The sequence below is a fragment of the Pelobates fuscus genome, chromosome 11 (genome assembly GCF_036172605.1).
Source record: "Pelobates fuscus isolate aPelFus1 chromosome 11, aPelFus1.pri, whole genome shotgun sequence".
In the NCBI taxonomy this organism is placed as follows: Eukaryota; Metazoa; Chordata; class Amphibia; order Anura; family Pelobatidae; genus Pelobates; species Pelobates fuscus.
Window position 1 is genome coordinate 114,760,814 of NC_086327.1, and position 19,071 is coordinate 114,779,884.

General features: G+C 40.1%; 1 protein-coding gene across 1 annotated transcript in view; it reads left to right on the plus strand.

Annotated features, from left to right (window-relative positions):
* Positions 1–244: 244 nt before the first annotated feature.
* The window catches only part of TTLL10 (tubulin tyrosine ligase like 10), a 45,085-nt gene continuing 26,258 nt past the window's right edge, over positions 245–19,071 (plus strand). The window contains exons 1-3 of the mRNA XM_063436879.1: positions 245–269; positions 3,163–3,603; positions 11,515–11,683. Of these exons, the coding sequence (XP_063292949.1) occupies positions 3,249–3,603; positions 11,515–11,683 (524 nt within the window). The 5' untranslated portion in view covers positions 245–269; positions 3,163–3,248. The remainder of the gene's footprint in view (positions 270–3,162; positions 3,604–11,514; positions 11,684–19,071) is intronic.

The following is a 19,071-nucleotide window of genomic DNA, read 5'->3' on the forward strand; positions in this document are numbered from 1 at the left end:
AATGTAAGTAATGTACTAAGACAGCCTCTAGTGTCTTTCTACCAGATTTTACTGGACTCTAGGTCACTTAAACGAGACTGGATGTCATCACGTTCTTCATGAAGACATACAGCATCAGTGAATTGCCCATAGGAAAGCATTGATTCAATGGGGAGGGTTTAATGCGCTTGAGGCACTTGCCGCACATGAACATTAGGTCCCCCCATTGGATGACGTCGGATGAGGTGGAGCGCTGGTCCAGAGCCAAAGAACATCGGCACTGGAAGTGGGTGAGTTATTAAATGGTTTTTTAACACTTTGTTGGTCCTGTGGGAGGCAAGAGAGCGGGGGACCAGAGGGCTCTATGTTATATACAGCTTTGTCTTCCGAACCCTATAGATTCCCTCTACCTTGTAATGTAAACATTGCAATTCCAAAAGCACTGCATTGCTTCCAGTGGTGTATCCTGGTTTTGTGCTGCCCTAGGCAGGACCAAACTCAGGCGCCCCCCTCCCGCCCGCGCCACCCCCATCCAACCCTTCCCCCCACCCGCACCACCCCCACCCTTCCCCCGCCCGCCTTCTAAATACACACACACACACACACACACATTCACTTACAGATACGCATACACTAGCTAACAGAAACACACACTCGCTAACAGAAACACACACACACTTACAGACACACACTAACAGACACACACTCACTAGCAGACACACACACACGCACTAACAGACACACACTAACAGACATACATACACACACACACACACTAACAGACATACACACTAACAGACATACATACACACTAACAGACATACATACACACTAACAGACATACACACACACACACACACACACACACTAACAGACATTCACACACACACTAACAGACATACACACACACACACACTAACAGCCACACACACACACACACACACACTAACAGACACACACACACACACACTAACAGACATACACACACACACTAACAGACATACACACACACACTAACAGACACACACACTGACATACACAGACATTCACACACACACACTAACAGACATACACAGACACACTAACAGACAGACACACACACACACACACTAACAGACACACACACACACAGACATTCACACACACACACACACACACACACACACACACACTCACTCACTCACATATTTAACCCTTTTTTTTTTTAATTTAACCCCCCCAGCCTCCTTACCTTTGGGAATGCTGGGGGGTCCAATTTCTCCCTGGTGGTCCAGTGGCTGCTGGGCGGCACTGGCGAGGGAGCACTTCCCCTGAGCTGTCTGCTCAGCTCCCTCGCGTGCCGCAGAGTGAGGCTGGGAGCCGGAATATGACGTCATATTCCGGCTCCCAGCCTCACTCTGCGGCGCGCGAGGGAGCTGAGCAGACAGCTCAGAGGAAGTGCTCCCTCGCCAGCCGCCCGCCCGCCAGCGCCGCCCAGCAGACCGACCGACCGCCCGCCCAGACGGCATGTCAGTTAGCCGCAAGGCTAACAAGACATTTGCCTTGGGCATTTGGGGGCGGCGTTTTTTTCCGCCCCCTGGAAAATGCCGCCCAAGGCAAATGCCTTGTTTGCCTCGCGGCTAATACGCCCCTGATTGCTTCCAATTGAATGGTTAAAATGACGGGACCACTGCACACAGAGTACTTCATTGACATGTGGTCTGAGTGACTACATTGTTTCTTTAAGGCTGACATCATTAGGGTTATAATTTTGCAGCTTGATGTCTACTTTTTGAACACCCCGATTTGAAGCATTTTTTTTCCACATTAAGATAACTAATTATCTGCATGGCATTTTTTTAGAATACCTATAAAATTTATAGCTGTCCTAATCATTCGCATTGAAGAACATGTCTTGTCTTAAATAGCTTCTTAAGTTACCACACTCTGCTGTGTTACATTAACATGAGGATTTCTTTAACAGGTAACCTGGCAGTACAAGGCTCTTGTTTGTAGAATAAGAGAACTGGAACCCATCCAGTCCATTGTATTACCTGCTCAATTCACACGTTATCCTTTTCTGGGTTTATAATGACCTGAAAGAAGTGTAACAAGAACCTCCAATTAAAAAAAAAAGACAGATCGTTCAATTACCCTGTATGGGAACTCGCCCTGTTAAGTTGAATTGTTTATGTTGAAAAGTAGTGTATTTTTTTTCTTCAATACTTTTTAAATAAACTTGTCAGAAGTGATACAGCCTCAAATCACCCTAATAATACCTCGTCCCCACTTAACCCTTTAATGATATCACAACCTGTCATTTAAACCCAACACTGTTTCAAGGAGTACCCGTGAGTGTATTCTTTCTTTCATCTTATCCTTTAACCCCTGCATTGCCCTAATTTTAACCATTACCTTCTACATTTCCATTACACTAACCATTAACCCAACCCTACATTATGAAAAAAGGGAAAGTGGGGGGTTGGCGGGTGGGGACACAACCAGAAGATGCATTTCTCAAGATTGGTTCCGTCATAAAGACCGAAATATATACAAAATACAGGTTAAGGAACAGCGGACACAAAGTACAGTTTTACATTTTGCACGACTACGTAAAATCACCTATCTCCGCAAACAAATATGGGGATTTGTTTACACCACATGGCCAAATTTTGTTAAGCCGACCACTACGTCACAGTACCCAAATATCGGTGTGTCCTACAATAATTTTAACATGGGAAATTAACGTGAATCTGGTCTGGATTCCAAATATACAAAGAAAAAAGGGGAATTGTGGTGAGGGGGCATTTTTCAGTAGTGGTTCTATAATTATAATTGCATATTTGATACCCAGACTAGATTCCTTTTGAGTGCGCTGTTCTTTAATCTGTATTTTATACCGACCCAACAAAACTTCAGCGTAAGCCTAACCTAAAATGAGTCTCTTTGGGTTTTACATCATTTGAAAAAACTATTTCCTTTCAAAACTTGTGAAAGCGTTATGCTATTAAAATAGTTTTGACGTGACAGTTGTGTTTTAATTTCTTGGCTTTCCCTTTAATCAGAGTCAGATATAAAAAAAGCATTGTATATATGAAGTATTGAATGTATTGCTCCAAAATATTATCTAATCATTAACGTGTAGCAGTAAAAAATTACATCAATCTACAACTAGTGGTTTATACATTTCTTTTACCTTTACAGTCAATTTGAAATCACAACTTCATCCTGTTATCACAGTAAAAAAACAACAGAGCCCACTTTTATGCTTTAATCAGAACCCTAATGAAATGCAGTTAAAAACCAGTTCAGTTGAGCATGACCAAGAAGACTTGCAGCAAGGATTGCGTGACACTTTAAAACATGTCCGAGGGCAGATGGAAAGAGAAGAGGATGGGAGAGAAAAAAAGACAATGGACAAGGTCAGCGGTACAATGGCCAATGTTAGTAAAGAGAAAAATTATCCCGATGAATCCAAAAGCCAAGAGATATGTTTAAAGACTACCCCAAAGCCAAGAAAATCTCGGGAAACTACCAAATCCTCCAGTGACTTCCGTAGTAAGACACCTTCAGTAGCAAACAAGAACAAAAAGAATAAAACCAGAACAAAAGGAGTAGATGCACAAGTACCGAGGATGTCTAAAGGTAGTAATAATAAAGAGAATTAATAAATCTTTATAATGTTTATCAATAAACACCAAAGGCATACATCCAATTTTAAAATATATTTTCTCAAAGCTTTGTTACATTTTCTATGTTGAAATATTCCCAATACCTATTAAGGTATATATTAGACAGCGTTTTTTGTTGTTGTTTTTTTTTTTTTAATGTCATTGCTAGCATATCTGATTAATTGTTTTTCTGTATAGTTAGTGAATTGCAATTACATTCCAAACATTGGAATATTTCGATATTTTGCTAAATTTGGGTGAAGTCTACCAGAATCGCATTAGAAGTGAATTATAAAGACAGAGATTTGTGAGACCCATTAGGACACAAAAAGACAGACCAATGGTCAGCAGAACAAAGTATGCAAGGATGTCAAATAAAGATTCCTGTCCTAATGTGTTTTACACCCCACCTCCTATAGAATGTAAGCTCGTTTGAGCAGGGTCCTCTTCAACCTATTGTTCCTGTAAGTTTATTTGTAATTGTCCTATTTATAGTTAAATCCCCCTCTCATAATATTGTAAAGCGCTACGGAATCTGTTGGCGCTATATAAATGGCAATAATAAATAAATAAATAAATAACTTTGTATGACTGTATCTATCTATCTATCTATCGATCTATCTATCTATCTACATGTCTGTCGGTCTCTCTGTCTTTCTATCTATCTATCTATCTATCTATCTATCTATCTATCTATATATCTATCTATCTATATATCTATCTATCTATTATCTATCAATATGTCTGTCTGACTGTTTGTATCTATCTATCTATCTATCTATCTATCCATCATCTATCTATCTATCTATCTATATATCTATCTATCTATTATCTATCAATATGTCTGTCTGACTGTTTGTATCTATCTATCTATCTATCTATCTATCTATCTATCTATCTATCTATCCATCATCTATCTATCTATCTACATGTCTGTCGGTCTCTCTGTCTTTCTATCTATCTATCTATCTATCTATCTATTATCTATCAATATGTCTGTCTGACTGTTTGTCTCTATCTATCTATCTATCTATCTATCATCTATCACTATGTCTGTCTGCTATCTGCCTATCTATCTGTGATCTGCCTGTTTACAGAATATTATATAACATGGATTATGTGTACGTGACTTTGATGAATTGAAAAAGAGTCAACTTTACAAGGTTTCCACATTTATGTGTGGAATTATTTTACCATTGGTCTATCTCACAGCTTGCTCTACGTCAGCCAGATCTAAAGGCTGCTGTATCCACTGGTCCACAGGTGAATCTGGTCAGGACACACAGTCAAAAAGTTTCCCCCAATAAAAACTCTTAGAAAAAAATGATAAGACTAGATGTGAAGTAATGCCGACAAGGTGCAACTATAGGAACATGCCAAAATATTTCTCATACTAGTTGCTTTATGGGTGCTCCACCACTAGCCAGGTAGAATACAAATGGAGAGGTTTTCTACTAGTTAAAGTTATGAAACATATTCAACCAACAATTAAAGAGGTTCTCCAACCATGCCAGTGATCCCTTCACTTTCATTAGATTTAATAATTTTGCCAAAAGGTAATACGTTCTATAGTTGTCCCTTATGTTAGGAAATAATTAACTAAACTATAGTACTAACTTTAAATTAGTTTTTTGTGTGTCGGGTCAAATTTCTTCAACTTTCATTTTCAGTGTTGATGTCACTGTGGTCTTAGTGACCAGTAATCAGTATGTTATTTGGTAATTAGTAAGATCATTATCATAATGGTTCCTTTGTTCCAATCATCTTCATAGGGCCAAAGGTGTATTGAATCATGTACAAACCTTGGAGTTGACAGGTACAGTGCTAGTGCAAGGCTTCTCTTAGCAACACTAAGAATGAGTGTATTATTATATACAAGATTATCCCAGGGACAATATGTGGTTCAACAAGGAAAAAAATACCCAGGACAAAATTCTTTAAATTAGATCAACCCATAAGATATTTGCCCTCATAACCCCTTTGCCAGTCTACACCTGGAGGTATGTTAGATATTAACTGTAGAGTAATTGGAGTTATTGTTTGTGCTATTCCCCCATTCAAGGTGATGTGCTATTCTTAAGCATCTCAACATCATTAAACCGGTTGATAAAAAAAAAAATTGAAGATACATGTTTCTGGCCAATCTGCGAGTGGAAGGGTTACGAATTGGAACTCTTCGTGCTCTGGGATCTATTAGCAGAGAAGGATTATGTCCAGGCACTTGCTCTATAGTGAAGTGTTAAAGTAGAAATGCAGGAAAAGAAACCTGCTAATCAGCTTTACAGCAGCTAAAGCTCATTATTTCTAAGTCCAATGATTAGAATAAAAGAAGAGAAATGTAGAGCCTTTCCTCATTAAGATATAAGGTGAGTCATCAGACCTCTGCTGTTTACATGCATAATGCTCTAGAAAGGTATCACTAACTTCAGACACTTTTCGCAAGTCATAGGTTTCTGGATTATAAATTTGAAGTCAGTGCTGTTCATTTTAATCAGGGATTTCAAAGTTATTGCACCCGAGGGCCACTGGCCAAGTTGTCTTCTCCCACAAGGGCCACAGATCAATACTCACAACTGCATGTGTGCTTGCACACACACAGCTACACACTCCCATACACATGCCCACACATAGCTACACTGTCTTTTATACACATACACACATATCTAGCTTCCTATGAACAAGCACACCAACACACCCACACCAACATGTTCCCATATATACATGCACACATAAAGGGTGACTCACTCCGACACACGCAGCTGCTCACTTACACTCAAAAACAAACAGCAACACATTCCCTTACACATACACAATGACATGCTCCCACACTGAGCTATACAGTCCCAAACACACAACTACACACTTTCATACACACAAAGCTATACATCCCAAGACACACAGTCAGGCACTACCACAAACATACAGCTACATACTCTGATATGCACACACACAGTTGCACCCTACTATACACAAAGCTACCCAGGTCTTTCAGCACCTGCAGCGTGGCTGGACTCTTAGTAGAGGCTGGTTCCGTATGTTGTGTGCACCAGCCAGCCTCATCACTGAAGTTCTAGCACTCAACTACAGAATGCAGAACTTTAGTAATGAGGCTGTCTGGTGCTCACAAACACTGCTCCCCAGCAGACCAGTCTCTTTAGACATATTAAATAAAGGCCCAAGTATAGTCCTGATGTGAGATAAAGAGAGGTATGCTGGGATTTAGACTTAGCACTCTAATTAGTGACTGTCCCACTCAAACCAGGGAAGGTGGTGACGGGTCCCATGAAAGCATTTTTTGTGAGGATGTAAATTGCTTGGAGCTTGTTCTTTTAGAACCCTGATGTAAATAGTTACTTAATATAAACGTTACTTTTGTGCCAGATTGGGTGTAAATTAATGCTTTGCTCACCCATTCAACATTGAGAAAGTTGTAAGTATGTTAGAAATTATAATGAACATTGTAATGCTATATGTATTTAAATGTAACAGACACAACAATCAGGTCTCATGTGGATAATCCTTGCTTTTTGTGTTGTTTTGGGGCCTTACATATCACATGGTATAGTTATTAATTAATGTTTCCTAGCGCATCTGCTTGACTGCTGACCACTCCAACAGACCCCCTTTCTTTTTCTGCAGTACCCATTGATAAACACACAGAAATACATGTATAGTGGATACAGCAATGACCACCATTTTTTCTAACCATTGCTATATAAAACAACAGCAATTAAGTTACAACAACAACCTGTCAGCTTTAGGGGGATTACCAAATAGACAGATGCGCATCACTGAGGCCCATGAGTCCTGTGCAGCCTTCAGCAGACTGTGACTGCCCAAGTCGAGATTGGACAACAAAACTGCTACTGTTTAACTGCCCTGGCCAGGAATTCCACCACTGGTCCTATTATCACCTGGGGCCGCTACAATGATGTTCCACTATGTCTGGACAGTCCTATCAGGAAGGAAGCAGTCACACTTCCCCCCTCCCCATTTGTCCAGGTAGATTTATCCACTACTATGTATTAATGTACAGTGTTAGATGCTAGAAGCGTCATGTAACTTATAATGGTGCAGTTGTCAAAAACTACCATTATGATGCCCCGGTGCATGGTCTGCATTGTGGATTTGCAGGTAGTCTTTTTTAAATAAAGCATTGTTAGTCATGTTTAAGTACAACATTGTTATGTTGAAGCAATTGAAAAAGTTACATAGTCATGATTTTTCAAAAACAACAGGGGCCACTTCTTTAACCAGTAGATTGTAGACATGGGGTAAAGGTTATACTTTTTGCCTTCATTAAGCTATTGCCCAAAATAGCTATTTCCTAGAAAACTCATACCATTCTACATATTGACATATTGGAGGTATACAATCTGAATGTATACGGGACCTTGGCTCAAGTACATACTGGAACTTAGGAACATGAATATTGGTGATGTTTATAATACTGTCTACTAATTAAGCTCTCTAAATTTGAAAATATAAAGCAAACAGTATTCATTTTATACTTTGTGTATGCTGATGTTTTTCAAAGGACACTGTTAACTGGGAAATGTCATTTCTCAGAATTTTTTATTTTTTTTATTAATGTCTGTATTTAACAAATATGTACTTGTGAGGTGTGCAAAATAAAATCACATGTAGAAATAGACACCTATAATCCTGCAACTGGGCACCTCCATCTTAGCTCCCTGTCAGATATTGTTATACGCTGCCTCCATCTTAGCTCCCTGTCAGATAGTGTTATAAGCTGCTTCCATCTTAGCTCCCTGTGAGATATTGTTATAAGCTGCCACCATCCTAGATCACTGTCAGATATTGTTATAAGCTCTGTCCTTTGCTCATGGCAGCCAGCTCAGGGAAAGCACACAGAGAAGAGGAGACATGAAACAATAGTTTTCCTCTGCCTTTTCATTTGCAATGTTTGCCTTGTCTGAAATAAATTGTGGTGTGATGTGCTAAAACGTTAATATAAATTTAAGAGGAAATGGAACAGCTCATAAAAAAGGTTAAAACAAGTTATATGTGATTTTTGATGTTTTGTTAAATTGTGTAAATTCCAAAGAGATGAACGTTTCTCTTTAACATATGACTAACAGTGTTATATATGAGAATTCAAAGTGAACTCAAAGTGATTTTCACATACAAGGTAAAAGTAGCCAAACTGGAACAAACCTTTACGTCTACTATGCTTCCGGATCGACTACTTTGGCCTGAAATGTGAAACTTTTAATTCACTTTGATACCTTACTTGAGTGAATAACCATGTATCAGTAGATTACAAATGTATATCCCATACCATATCTGACAGCCGTTAAATTAAATGTTTGACGTTGCTGTGCTTTGTTTACCGTTTGGTGAAATGTAATGACTCACTTTGACCATGTTCCACTTTTAGTTATATAGTTTATAGAAATGCCGTGAATTATCATGTGTGGGGACATTTAAAGTCACATTTGCCACATTTCCTGCTGCCTAATGGAAAAACAGTAATATTTTGTTGTTTTTGGCCTTTGAAGAGTGAGATTTTTTTCATCCTTCAAAGATCTCTAACCTATTATATCATATCCGCCCCTTTCTTGCACCAGATACTACCAAGGAGCTTGTCCATGCTCTGGTAATCTCCCGCATGGATTACTGTAACCCTCTCCTGATTGGTCTTCCCAAAAGCCGTACTGCACCCCTACAGTCCGTAATGAACGCTGCTGCTAGACTGATTTTCCTCTCTAGTCGTTTCTCTCACACCTCACCCCTCTGCCAGTCCTTACATTGGCTTCCTGTATGCTATAGGAGTCAATTCAAGGTACTAACTCACACCTATAAAGCACTGAACAACTCTAGCCCCTCTTATATCTCCTCACAGATCCATAGGTATGTCCCTTCTCGGTCTCTCCGTTCTGCCCGTGACCACCTCCTGTCCGTTGTCCGCACTCGTACGGCCAACTCGCGCTTGCAGGACTTCTCGCGGGCGGCTCCCTTCCTATGGAATAGCCTGCCTACCGCCATCAGACTCTCCCCTAGTCTTGCATCTTTTAAGAAGTGCCTTAAAACTCATCTCTTTAGGAAAGCATATGGCCTCCAAGACTAACCCTTACCTCACATACCTGTCTCTTGCCCTCTCCTAAAGGGCAGTCCACCTTATTTGATTGCAAATTCCTGTCCTAATGTGTTTTACACCCACCTCCTATAGAATGTAAGCTCGATCGAGCAGGGTCCTCTTCAACCTATTGTTCCTGTAAGTTTATTTGTAATTGTCCTATCTATAGTTAAATCCCTTCTCATAATATTGTAAAGCGCTACGGAATCTGTTGGCGCTATATAAATTGCAATAATAATAATAATAATAATAATATATGATATGGCCTCCTGATTATATATTCCTCGCTGCTAAACTTGGTTTCTGTTAATGAACAGATGGGGAAATATTAATTCTTATTTTAAAATTTTTATCTGCCTGAAATATGTATCGGTCACCCCTTAATTCCACATACAGAACAATGCTTTTTTAATTTGAATGTACCCATCTTAAGCAGGAAATGTTTTTGTATGCCGATGTGTTCTGTGATAAATTTGTTTTTTGTAACCAGTGTATAGTATTTCCACTTCAGGAAGACTCATTTGCACACAAAGTGAAGAAGATAGCTGTATCAGACAGGCTTACTGGGTGACTAATGCCTGTGATGTATGCAAAAGCACACATTAATCAATGCCTCTGTCTGACAAAAATGCAAATGTCTTCAAGTACAAGATACTTAATGAGGATAGACCCGAGGTTCGACATTGTGTAAACCTCTTCTAAAATAAACCATATCCTTTTTAACACCATACAGTTATATTCGAGTCACAAAACGAATGCAACATTTTGGTAAAAATGGGTAAGCTGAGGGTAAATCAATCTGTTACCAACTCACTGCAACAAGCTGTAGTAAACCTTGAATATAATTGGCATCTTTTTACAATGTCTCTACATTCTATGTACATAATGTCTGGTGGTTTCCTTTCTAGACCTCCGGGCACAACAACAGTCTACGTTTGATCAGTATCTCCAGTGGAACACAATTAGGAAATGTCTATATTCTGGACTGTTGGTATGCCTTGGGGACTAGGTTGGGAACGACTAAGTAATTGTATTTCAGGTTTAGTGAAATAAAAATGCTACTAATGCAGAGGAAACTGAACCATTGTGCTACAAATGTGCTAACTCCAGTTCGGTTCAAGTCTTACGTCACACACAAAGCCATCTACTTGACACTCCTGAGCTCCATCCAGTGGTCATCTTGAGTGCTGCACGATAGATAAATCAAGATTAGCACTAATATTGTAACACAAAGGCCACACAAAGGCCTTTATATTTTTATATTTTGGAATACGCTTTTCAAGTGATTTAATATTTTTTGGGGATAAACTTAAAAAAATAAAAAAAATATTAAAATATCAAAAACTCAATGAAAATATGAATTCATTTGAAAAAATTAGCCAAAAAAATAAAAAAATATTTTGGAAAATTAATCTTAAATTATTAAATGAAGCCAAACCTCATACAAATTAATGTATGATTTATTTTATTAACAGTTACCTGTAGTAAAATGATTGCACACTCTTGCTCATCTACTCATCTTCCCATACAAACAACCATTATCTTACTTTAATAACAGTCCGAGATCAACAAGCAGTGCCATTGTTGTTTTATTATAGCCATGTATTGTCTTTTGTTGACTTTAGCTTAGAGTTCTAGGATGGATAGCTACAGAGCTGCTAACAAGCTGGCACAAGCAGATATACAAGTTGATGAATAACCTCTCATGAGCGCTTTTGTTGTTTCAGTGTGCAAAGGTGATGGCGTATTTTGCATTTATCTTATCTCTTGCTTCACCCTGAACAGCTGGATGTGAACCTTCTAATTCAGACCCTCTGGATGAGCCAAGAAATGAACCCTCCTCACCAACCCAAAGAATTTCCATGGAAACACCCGGTTTGGCAGAGAAGAAGATGGCTGACCCGAAGGGTCCAGGTCCTTTTTTTTATATAGGAGGCAATAACGGGGCCCAGCTGTAAGTACTTAAAAATAATGTTTAAAATGGTGTTTGATTTCTGATTCTCTCCGTAGAACCCTCAACCTTCGTAGAGAGTCAGCATTTTACAGAATATTTTCCACTTTTAAACCCAAGGTTGAGAAAAATGCATATTCCTAGACTAAAGCTTAACTCCCATCAAGAAAAGCCATATTACATTACTCTTCTACCATGATTCCAACATCATACGTTGAGGACAAAATTGTAATGCACCTTAAATTATTGTCACAATAGAAAAAACAGTAACGTTTGTGTATGAATGCAAGAACTAATTTATATTCGAATCTCCTAGTAATTCCAAAATATAATTTATTGTCACTGTTCCAGATAAAATACTACTAGAATCTTTTCTGTATGCTGTTTGCAACAGTATTTTTTTTTTTTGTTATATGCATCTAAAGTTATTCACTTAGAACCCTCATTGTGTTTTCTCTACAAACTCCAGATGAGGGTGTGAAGGGTGTCAGAATCTCCTCTAATTCACTACACGGTATTCAGATCTGAATTTCACAGATTACCTAAGATTAATTGCCATAAATATTTATTTCTATTTTAAGGGGACACTATAGAAGCCCAGACCACTTCATCTTATTGAAGTGGTCTGGGTGTAGTGTCCCTGTCAATATAGCGCTGCAGCTGCAAACATTGTAGCCACTAGAGGCGCTTCCTCATGCTTCACAGAGTTTGACTCCGTGAAATGCTGTTCATGAGGATACTCAATGTCTTCATAACCCCCATGTGACGGAACACCGTCACTGAGTACCATGCCCACATGTGCCCACTCACTCGCCTGTTTATTGTTTTCAGGTCATCATGCTGGGGATCTCCCCTTGTTTGCAAATCATGTTTGGGCTTGATTGGAAGATTGTGCTTGTCCTATTCTAAATGTGATAAAAATTAGGCTTTAATTTGTGGGTAGGTATTAATGTCTCTTTTGGATATGATATTGAAACACAAGGGTTTGTTTGTTATTGAGTGCTAGTGATCATTAACATATCAAAAGACTTCCTATCTAAGAGGCAATCAAGACATATGGCAAATGGAAGAGTTAGGTTGTGCTGAAGCCAGACTTCCAGGCCACTTGTGTGTGACTTCTCACACCTGGCACAGTGGCTCTGTTGGGGTCCCAGGTTCAAAGAGGAACTTGGGTTGTAAGCTCTGACCTTCCATGCAATCAATTAACCCCTTTTGAAATATTAAAATGTGTTTGTGGGGTGGTTGGAACTATTGTAGATTTTCCTCAAGAAGTTTCCTCACATATCTCAGGCACAGAGGATCTTGAGAGAAAAGACCCTGTATGTTTGTGTTGGAAACCCTTTTCAGGGGACTTTGCATACAAAGGCTGTTTCTTGCCCTGAATAAAGACACAGTCTACTCCCAGCATTAATTCTTGGCTAATGTGTGGGGGGAACATCTATACTGCTCTATTTACTTTCTATCCCTGCTATACTCTCTGGAGGAGAGCTCTAACCCCTGGGAGCTGGACCCAGGGCTTAGGTCCAGGTTGGGAAGAGGCGGCGAGACTCTAGCCAAACTGTGGCGGCTAGGGGCTGGAAGTGCTTATGGTGTCCCGGCAAAGTGCTTATGATACTCAGCAATATCTAGGAAGCGTGATTGGCGGAGGTACCCAGTCGGGGTACCAGGCGGTCTGCCACATCCCATATAAAAGAATTGATTCAATGTTTTCCTATGGGAAGGCCTATGCACACTTGTTGCTCGCTGCGAATATGCATTAGGTCCCCCTGTTGGCTGAAGTTGGAGCAAGCGGATATTGATCCAGTGCCGAGGGACCTTGGCACTGGAGTCAGTAAGTGTAACATTGTTTATAACCATTTATTTGCCACTGGGGGGCCGCGACGGGGAGGGGGAGGCAGAGAGAGACACTATAGTGTTAGAAATACAGTTTTATATTTTTTACACTATAGTGTTCCTTTAAGTGAAAAGAGCTAAAAGTTGTATTTAATTAACTGACTATCTGTTTTGCTTGAAAGGTTAGTATCTCTAAAAAGGTTATTTAATGCTTTGCTAAATCTGCACCTTGCTAATTAATGAACAGGACAATGCACGTGTGAGCAAACATATAAGATGTCTATGCTGATGTGTATCATGCTTTTAAAAAATCAGCAGATGTTTGATCATATGATTAAGCCTTATAAACAATAGAAAAAGTCTAAAATGTTAAAAGAATTACTGATTGCATTTTGGAAATTCAGTTTGGCGAAATCACTACATCTTAAAAAAAACAAAAAAAAAACAAGATTTGTTTAGGTAGTCAGATAGATGCCTATGTGAAGGCATCTTCTGAATATTGTCCATGCAAAATAATCGGGAAATAATGAAATATTATGTAAATATTTCGCAGTACATTGATAGGAACATTCTCTGTATTTGGTTCACAGATCAAGTGAGCAAAAGTAAGCAATATAGAGAAAAGGAGGGGGAGCAGTAAAATGAACAAATCTCTCTTCGCATATTACATATTTAGTAAATATATAATGTATAAATATATTTATTTTATTTTACTGTATGTTTTTCTTGTTTAAAACTTACGTTGTTTTATCTTTTGCTTTTTTTATGCATGAAAAAATAAATTAAAATAAAATATAAATAGTGATGTCCCAAACAGTTCGCCTGGAACCGTTCGCTGGCGAACATAGCGTGTTCGTGGTCGCGAACATGCGTGATGTTCGGTCCGCCCCCTATTTATCATGGAGGTGGGAGGGCCTGGGAGGGAGGGTCTGCTGCTGATTGGCTGGAATGTGTCTGCTGACTGTGAGGTACAGGGTCAAAGTTTACTCAATGATGACGAATAGGGGGCAGACCGAACATCACGCGTGTTCGCGGTTCCAGGCGAACTGTTCGGGACATCACTAAATATACATATACTTATACATAAGTAGAGATGTGTTTCTACTGCACCTCCTCTTTCTTCTCTCAAATAGTTACTTCTTACTTGATCTGTGAATAAAATCCACATATAAGGGTTGCCCCCTAGCAATCAATCATTTTTCCCCCCCATCAATTGTCTTTTTAGTTTAGAACTCCAAATCACGAATCAAGCGAAAATGTTTGTCTATTGTATGAACCGTTTGCTCAGTTATATGTCCATATGGTACTTCGAATTTACTGAATTCAGATGACCTGTCTATCAGTCTAAATTCAGACGCATTGTGCCAAATATGGCCAAAAACAAGTGTTACGTATACTAGTACGTAGTATATAGTTAATATTAACCTGTCATCATAGTTATTAATTTAACATGAACCTGTCACCCTGACTCTTGTCATGACTCTTTTATGTACTTGTTCCTCAGTTATGATTAAGGGCAGCGAAGCCCAGAATGCATAAGGTGTTTGTTCATCCTGTCCTGTTTTGTCCTCCACTGTATCTGCCATATAGCATTTTAAAAAATGCAATAAAACTTTTCATGTTATACATTGTTTTGTGAGCCTCATATTACCCCCAGAGCAGTGGGAAATTAGATTTTTACTATTCAGGTTTACTTTAAGCATTGTATCTCCACATGGAGAATCTTAGAGTCTAAGTACCATAACCACTCAAGCTCTATGTAGTGCAGTATCTGTTTTTTTAGCATCTATTCCAACTACAGAGCCTGGCTTCCCCTGTCCGATGCCAAGGGCTCAGCAGGGTGGGAGGTTTGCTGTCCTGCAAAAGGTTCCTCTTTGACCATCCTCTGTTTGTTTGGCTTCTCACCATTCTCAGGTTAACCCCTTAAGGACCAAACTTCTGGAATAAAAGGGAATCATGACATGTCACACATGTCATGTGTCCTTAAGGATTTAAAGGACCACTATAGTGCCAGGAAAACAAACTCGTTTTCCTGGCACTATAGTGCCTTGAGGGTGCCCTCACCCTCAGGGTCCCTCTCCCGCCGGGCTGAAGGGGGAGGAAGGAGGTGAAACACTCACCTTTCTCCAGCGCCAGGCTCCCTCGGCGCTGGGGACTCTCCTCCTCCTTTGGATGTCATCGGCTGAATGCGCATGCGCGGCAAGAGCTTCTCAATGCTTTCCTATGGATGCTGGCGTCTTCTCACTGTGAAAATCACAGTGAGAAGCACGGAAGTGCCTCTAGCGGCTGTCAATGTTTAGATGGACCTGGTACCCAGACCACTTCATTAAGCTGAAGTGGTCTAGTTGCCTATAGTGGTCCTTTAACCCAGCTGTTCCGTTTTCCTTTAGAAATAATAAGTAAATAATAAGTAAATCACCTCCTTCCATCAAAGAGATATGCAACCCACACTATCCAAAAGTTTATTGCAAAGGGCATTTGTATTTCAAGATCTCTCTCCATGGTAACATGGAACTATGTGTTTCTAGTGATCACTCATATGGTCTCTATACAAAAAATTTGTTCTCAGAATTCATATTAATCCACATACCGAACTATGTCCATAAGCAGCTTGGATTGTGAACCAATCGAAAATACCTTTTATTTTTTATTATTAATTTTTTTTTAACATTTTAATTTTTTACTTAAATTAAGATGTCAGCCTGCTGAAACCAACAAGCTGTGATTTAATAGCAATTTTTCTTTCAATCGATAAACGGCACGCTAATATTGATTACACTTGCTGGCTACTTGTAATTGACAGGGAGCTGGGCTAATATTGGTTCAAATGCTAAACATTAAAGTTGATTTACCATGCTCCATTCTGAGATTGTCAAACACAATCCTGCTGATGCAATGAAATACAGAAATATCTGTGCATTCACATACACATTCACCTTACCCACCTTTACACCTATGTTATTCACATATTATTATTATTTTATTATTTATATAGCGCCAACAAATTCCGTAGAGCTGTACAATGGGTGGACTAACAGACACATAATTGAGATCAGACCACTGGAGGTACAAGAACAGAGGGGGTTGAGGGCCCTGCTCAATGAGCTTACATGCTAGAGGGAGTGGGTTATAGTGACACAAAGGGTTAGAGTAGGGGAATTAAATAGTTTGTTAGAGAAGGGTTTATTGAGTGCTTGGTAGGTCATTTTTGACAGTTGCAGGAAAGGAGTCATGGGGTGGGGGATGAGAAACCTGCTGACAGTTTAATTGATAAGCTTTAATGAAGAAGTGAGTTTTCAAAGATTTTTTGAAGGAGTGGAGGCTGGGTGAAAGTCTGATTGAGGAGGGAAGGGAGTTCCACAGAATAGGTGCAGCCCTGGAGAAGTCTTGAAGGCGAGCATCAGAGGTGGGAATCCGGGCAGAGGATAGGCGTAGGTCTTGGGCTGAGCGCAGGGGTCTCGACGGGACATACCTGTGTGTGAGGGAGGATAGGTATGTTGGAGCAGCATTATGTAGGGATTTGTAAGCAAGCGCCAGAATTTTGAATTGGGCCCTATATCTAACTGGAAGCCAATGCAGGGACTGACAGAGCGTGGAGGCGTGGGAGGTGCGACTGGACAGGAAAATAAGCCTTGCAGCCGCATTCATTATAGATTGCAGCGGTGCAAGCTGGGAACATGTAAGACCGGTGAGAAGGGGATTGCAGTAGTCGAGGCGAGAGAGAACAACAGCATGAACCAGTATCTTAGCCGCATCCGGCGTTAGATATGGGCGGATGCGCGCTATGTTCTTGAGTTGGAAGCGACAGGATTTGACTATCGATTGGACATTGGGAGTAAAAGAGAGGTCAGAATCAAAAAGAACCCCTAGGCAGCGAGCCTGCGAGGTAGAGGTGATAGTAGCGCCGTTGACTTGGATGGAGACAGACACAGGAGTAGCAGCACTTGAGGGAGGAAAAACTAGAAGTTCTGTTTTGGACAGGTTGAGTTTACGGAAGTGAGCAGCCATCCAGTTGGAAATAGCAGAGAGGCAGTCAGAAACACGAGTCAAGGTGGGCGGGGAGAGATCAGGGGAGGACAGGTAGATTTGCGTGTCATCTGCATATAAATGACATGAACATTCACCTTACCCACCTTTACACCTATGTTATTCACATCTAAACACCAGCAAAACCTAGCTACCATATTGGGTGTATCTCCCCATGACATATTTCAGCAATGTGACTGATCTCAACATTTATTTAATTTTATTTTGAAGACAAAGTGTATGTTTTATTTTTTTTTATTATTATTATTATTATTATTATTATTATTATTATTATTATTATTATATTTATAGAGCACCGTCAAATTCCGCAGCGCTTTACAATGGGTGGACGAACAGACATGGGCCTCCGCAGGAATTTTTCCAGGGGGGGGGGGGGGGCATAATTGTAATAACATCTATGCTTGGCCCCTTTTTGGCAGTGTCATTAAGGGGAGGGGCATGGTCATTATCACTTAACCCCTTAAGGACCAAACTTCTGGATTAAAATTGAATCATGACATGTCACACATGTCATGTGTCCTTAAGGGGTTAAAGCCAGGGTGAATAGCGTTTTCACAACTATGGTGTCAGGAATACATGTTTGTATTCCTGACACTATAGTGTTCCTTTAAGCAAATTAAAGTAAAATTCTGGTCACCATAACAACTTCATCTGAATGAAAATGCTATGATGCCAGGAAGCCCCTGGGTGCTCTTTCCTTTAAGGGGTTAAACCGCTCTCAAATGGTTTAACCCCAAAGGCTTCCTCCAGCTCCAGGTCCCTCAGTGGTATTCAGCATCTGAAACGGAATGTCATGAAATGCAGATTGATGTCAGGCATGGGTGCCGCTGATTGGCTAGAGTTGACAGTTGACGCTCTAAGCCAATCGCTAGTTCCCGGTTCATAATTTTGTAAAACTTTTTTATGAATGGGGAGCTATAGATTGGCTTAGAGTGCCAGCTGACCGCTCTAGCCAATCAGCAACACCCCTACCCAGTGGCACTCTGTGCTTCCTGACACCCATTAAATAAAAGTGAACACATTAACACTGATATTTTTTTTTTTACCTGGGGAGATGAGAAGGTCCAGAGTTTCCCTGCCAGGCCCAGGTACCAAAGCCTTATGATGTGGTGTCCAGAATAAAGTGGAGGGTTCACTTCATTTGTCCTTCCTGCTCCAATCTCCTTTTCTTCTCCTTCATTTGACAGTCTTCTTTTTCTTCTGACACTGTCTTCTATATTTGGCTCCTTCTGCTCCTTTACCTTTCTGCTTATTTTGCATCCTTCTGCTCCTTTCTCATTCTGATTCCTTTCTGCTCCTTCTTCTACTTTAGCTGTGTGCTCCTTGCTGTCCCTTTCTGCTCCTTCTTCAACTTTACCTTTGTGCTCCTTCTGTCCCTTTCTGTTTCTTGCAGACCCTGCTCCTTGCAGACCCTTGCTGCTCCTTGCTGACTCTTCATTTAGCCCCCCCCCAACCCCCCATGCCTCACTTGCCTAATCTATAGGCTGCCCCCCATGCCTCACTTGCCTTAT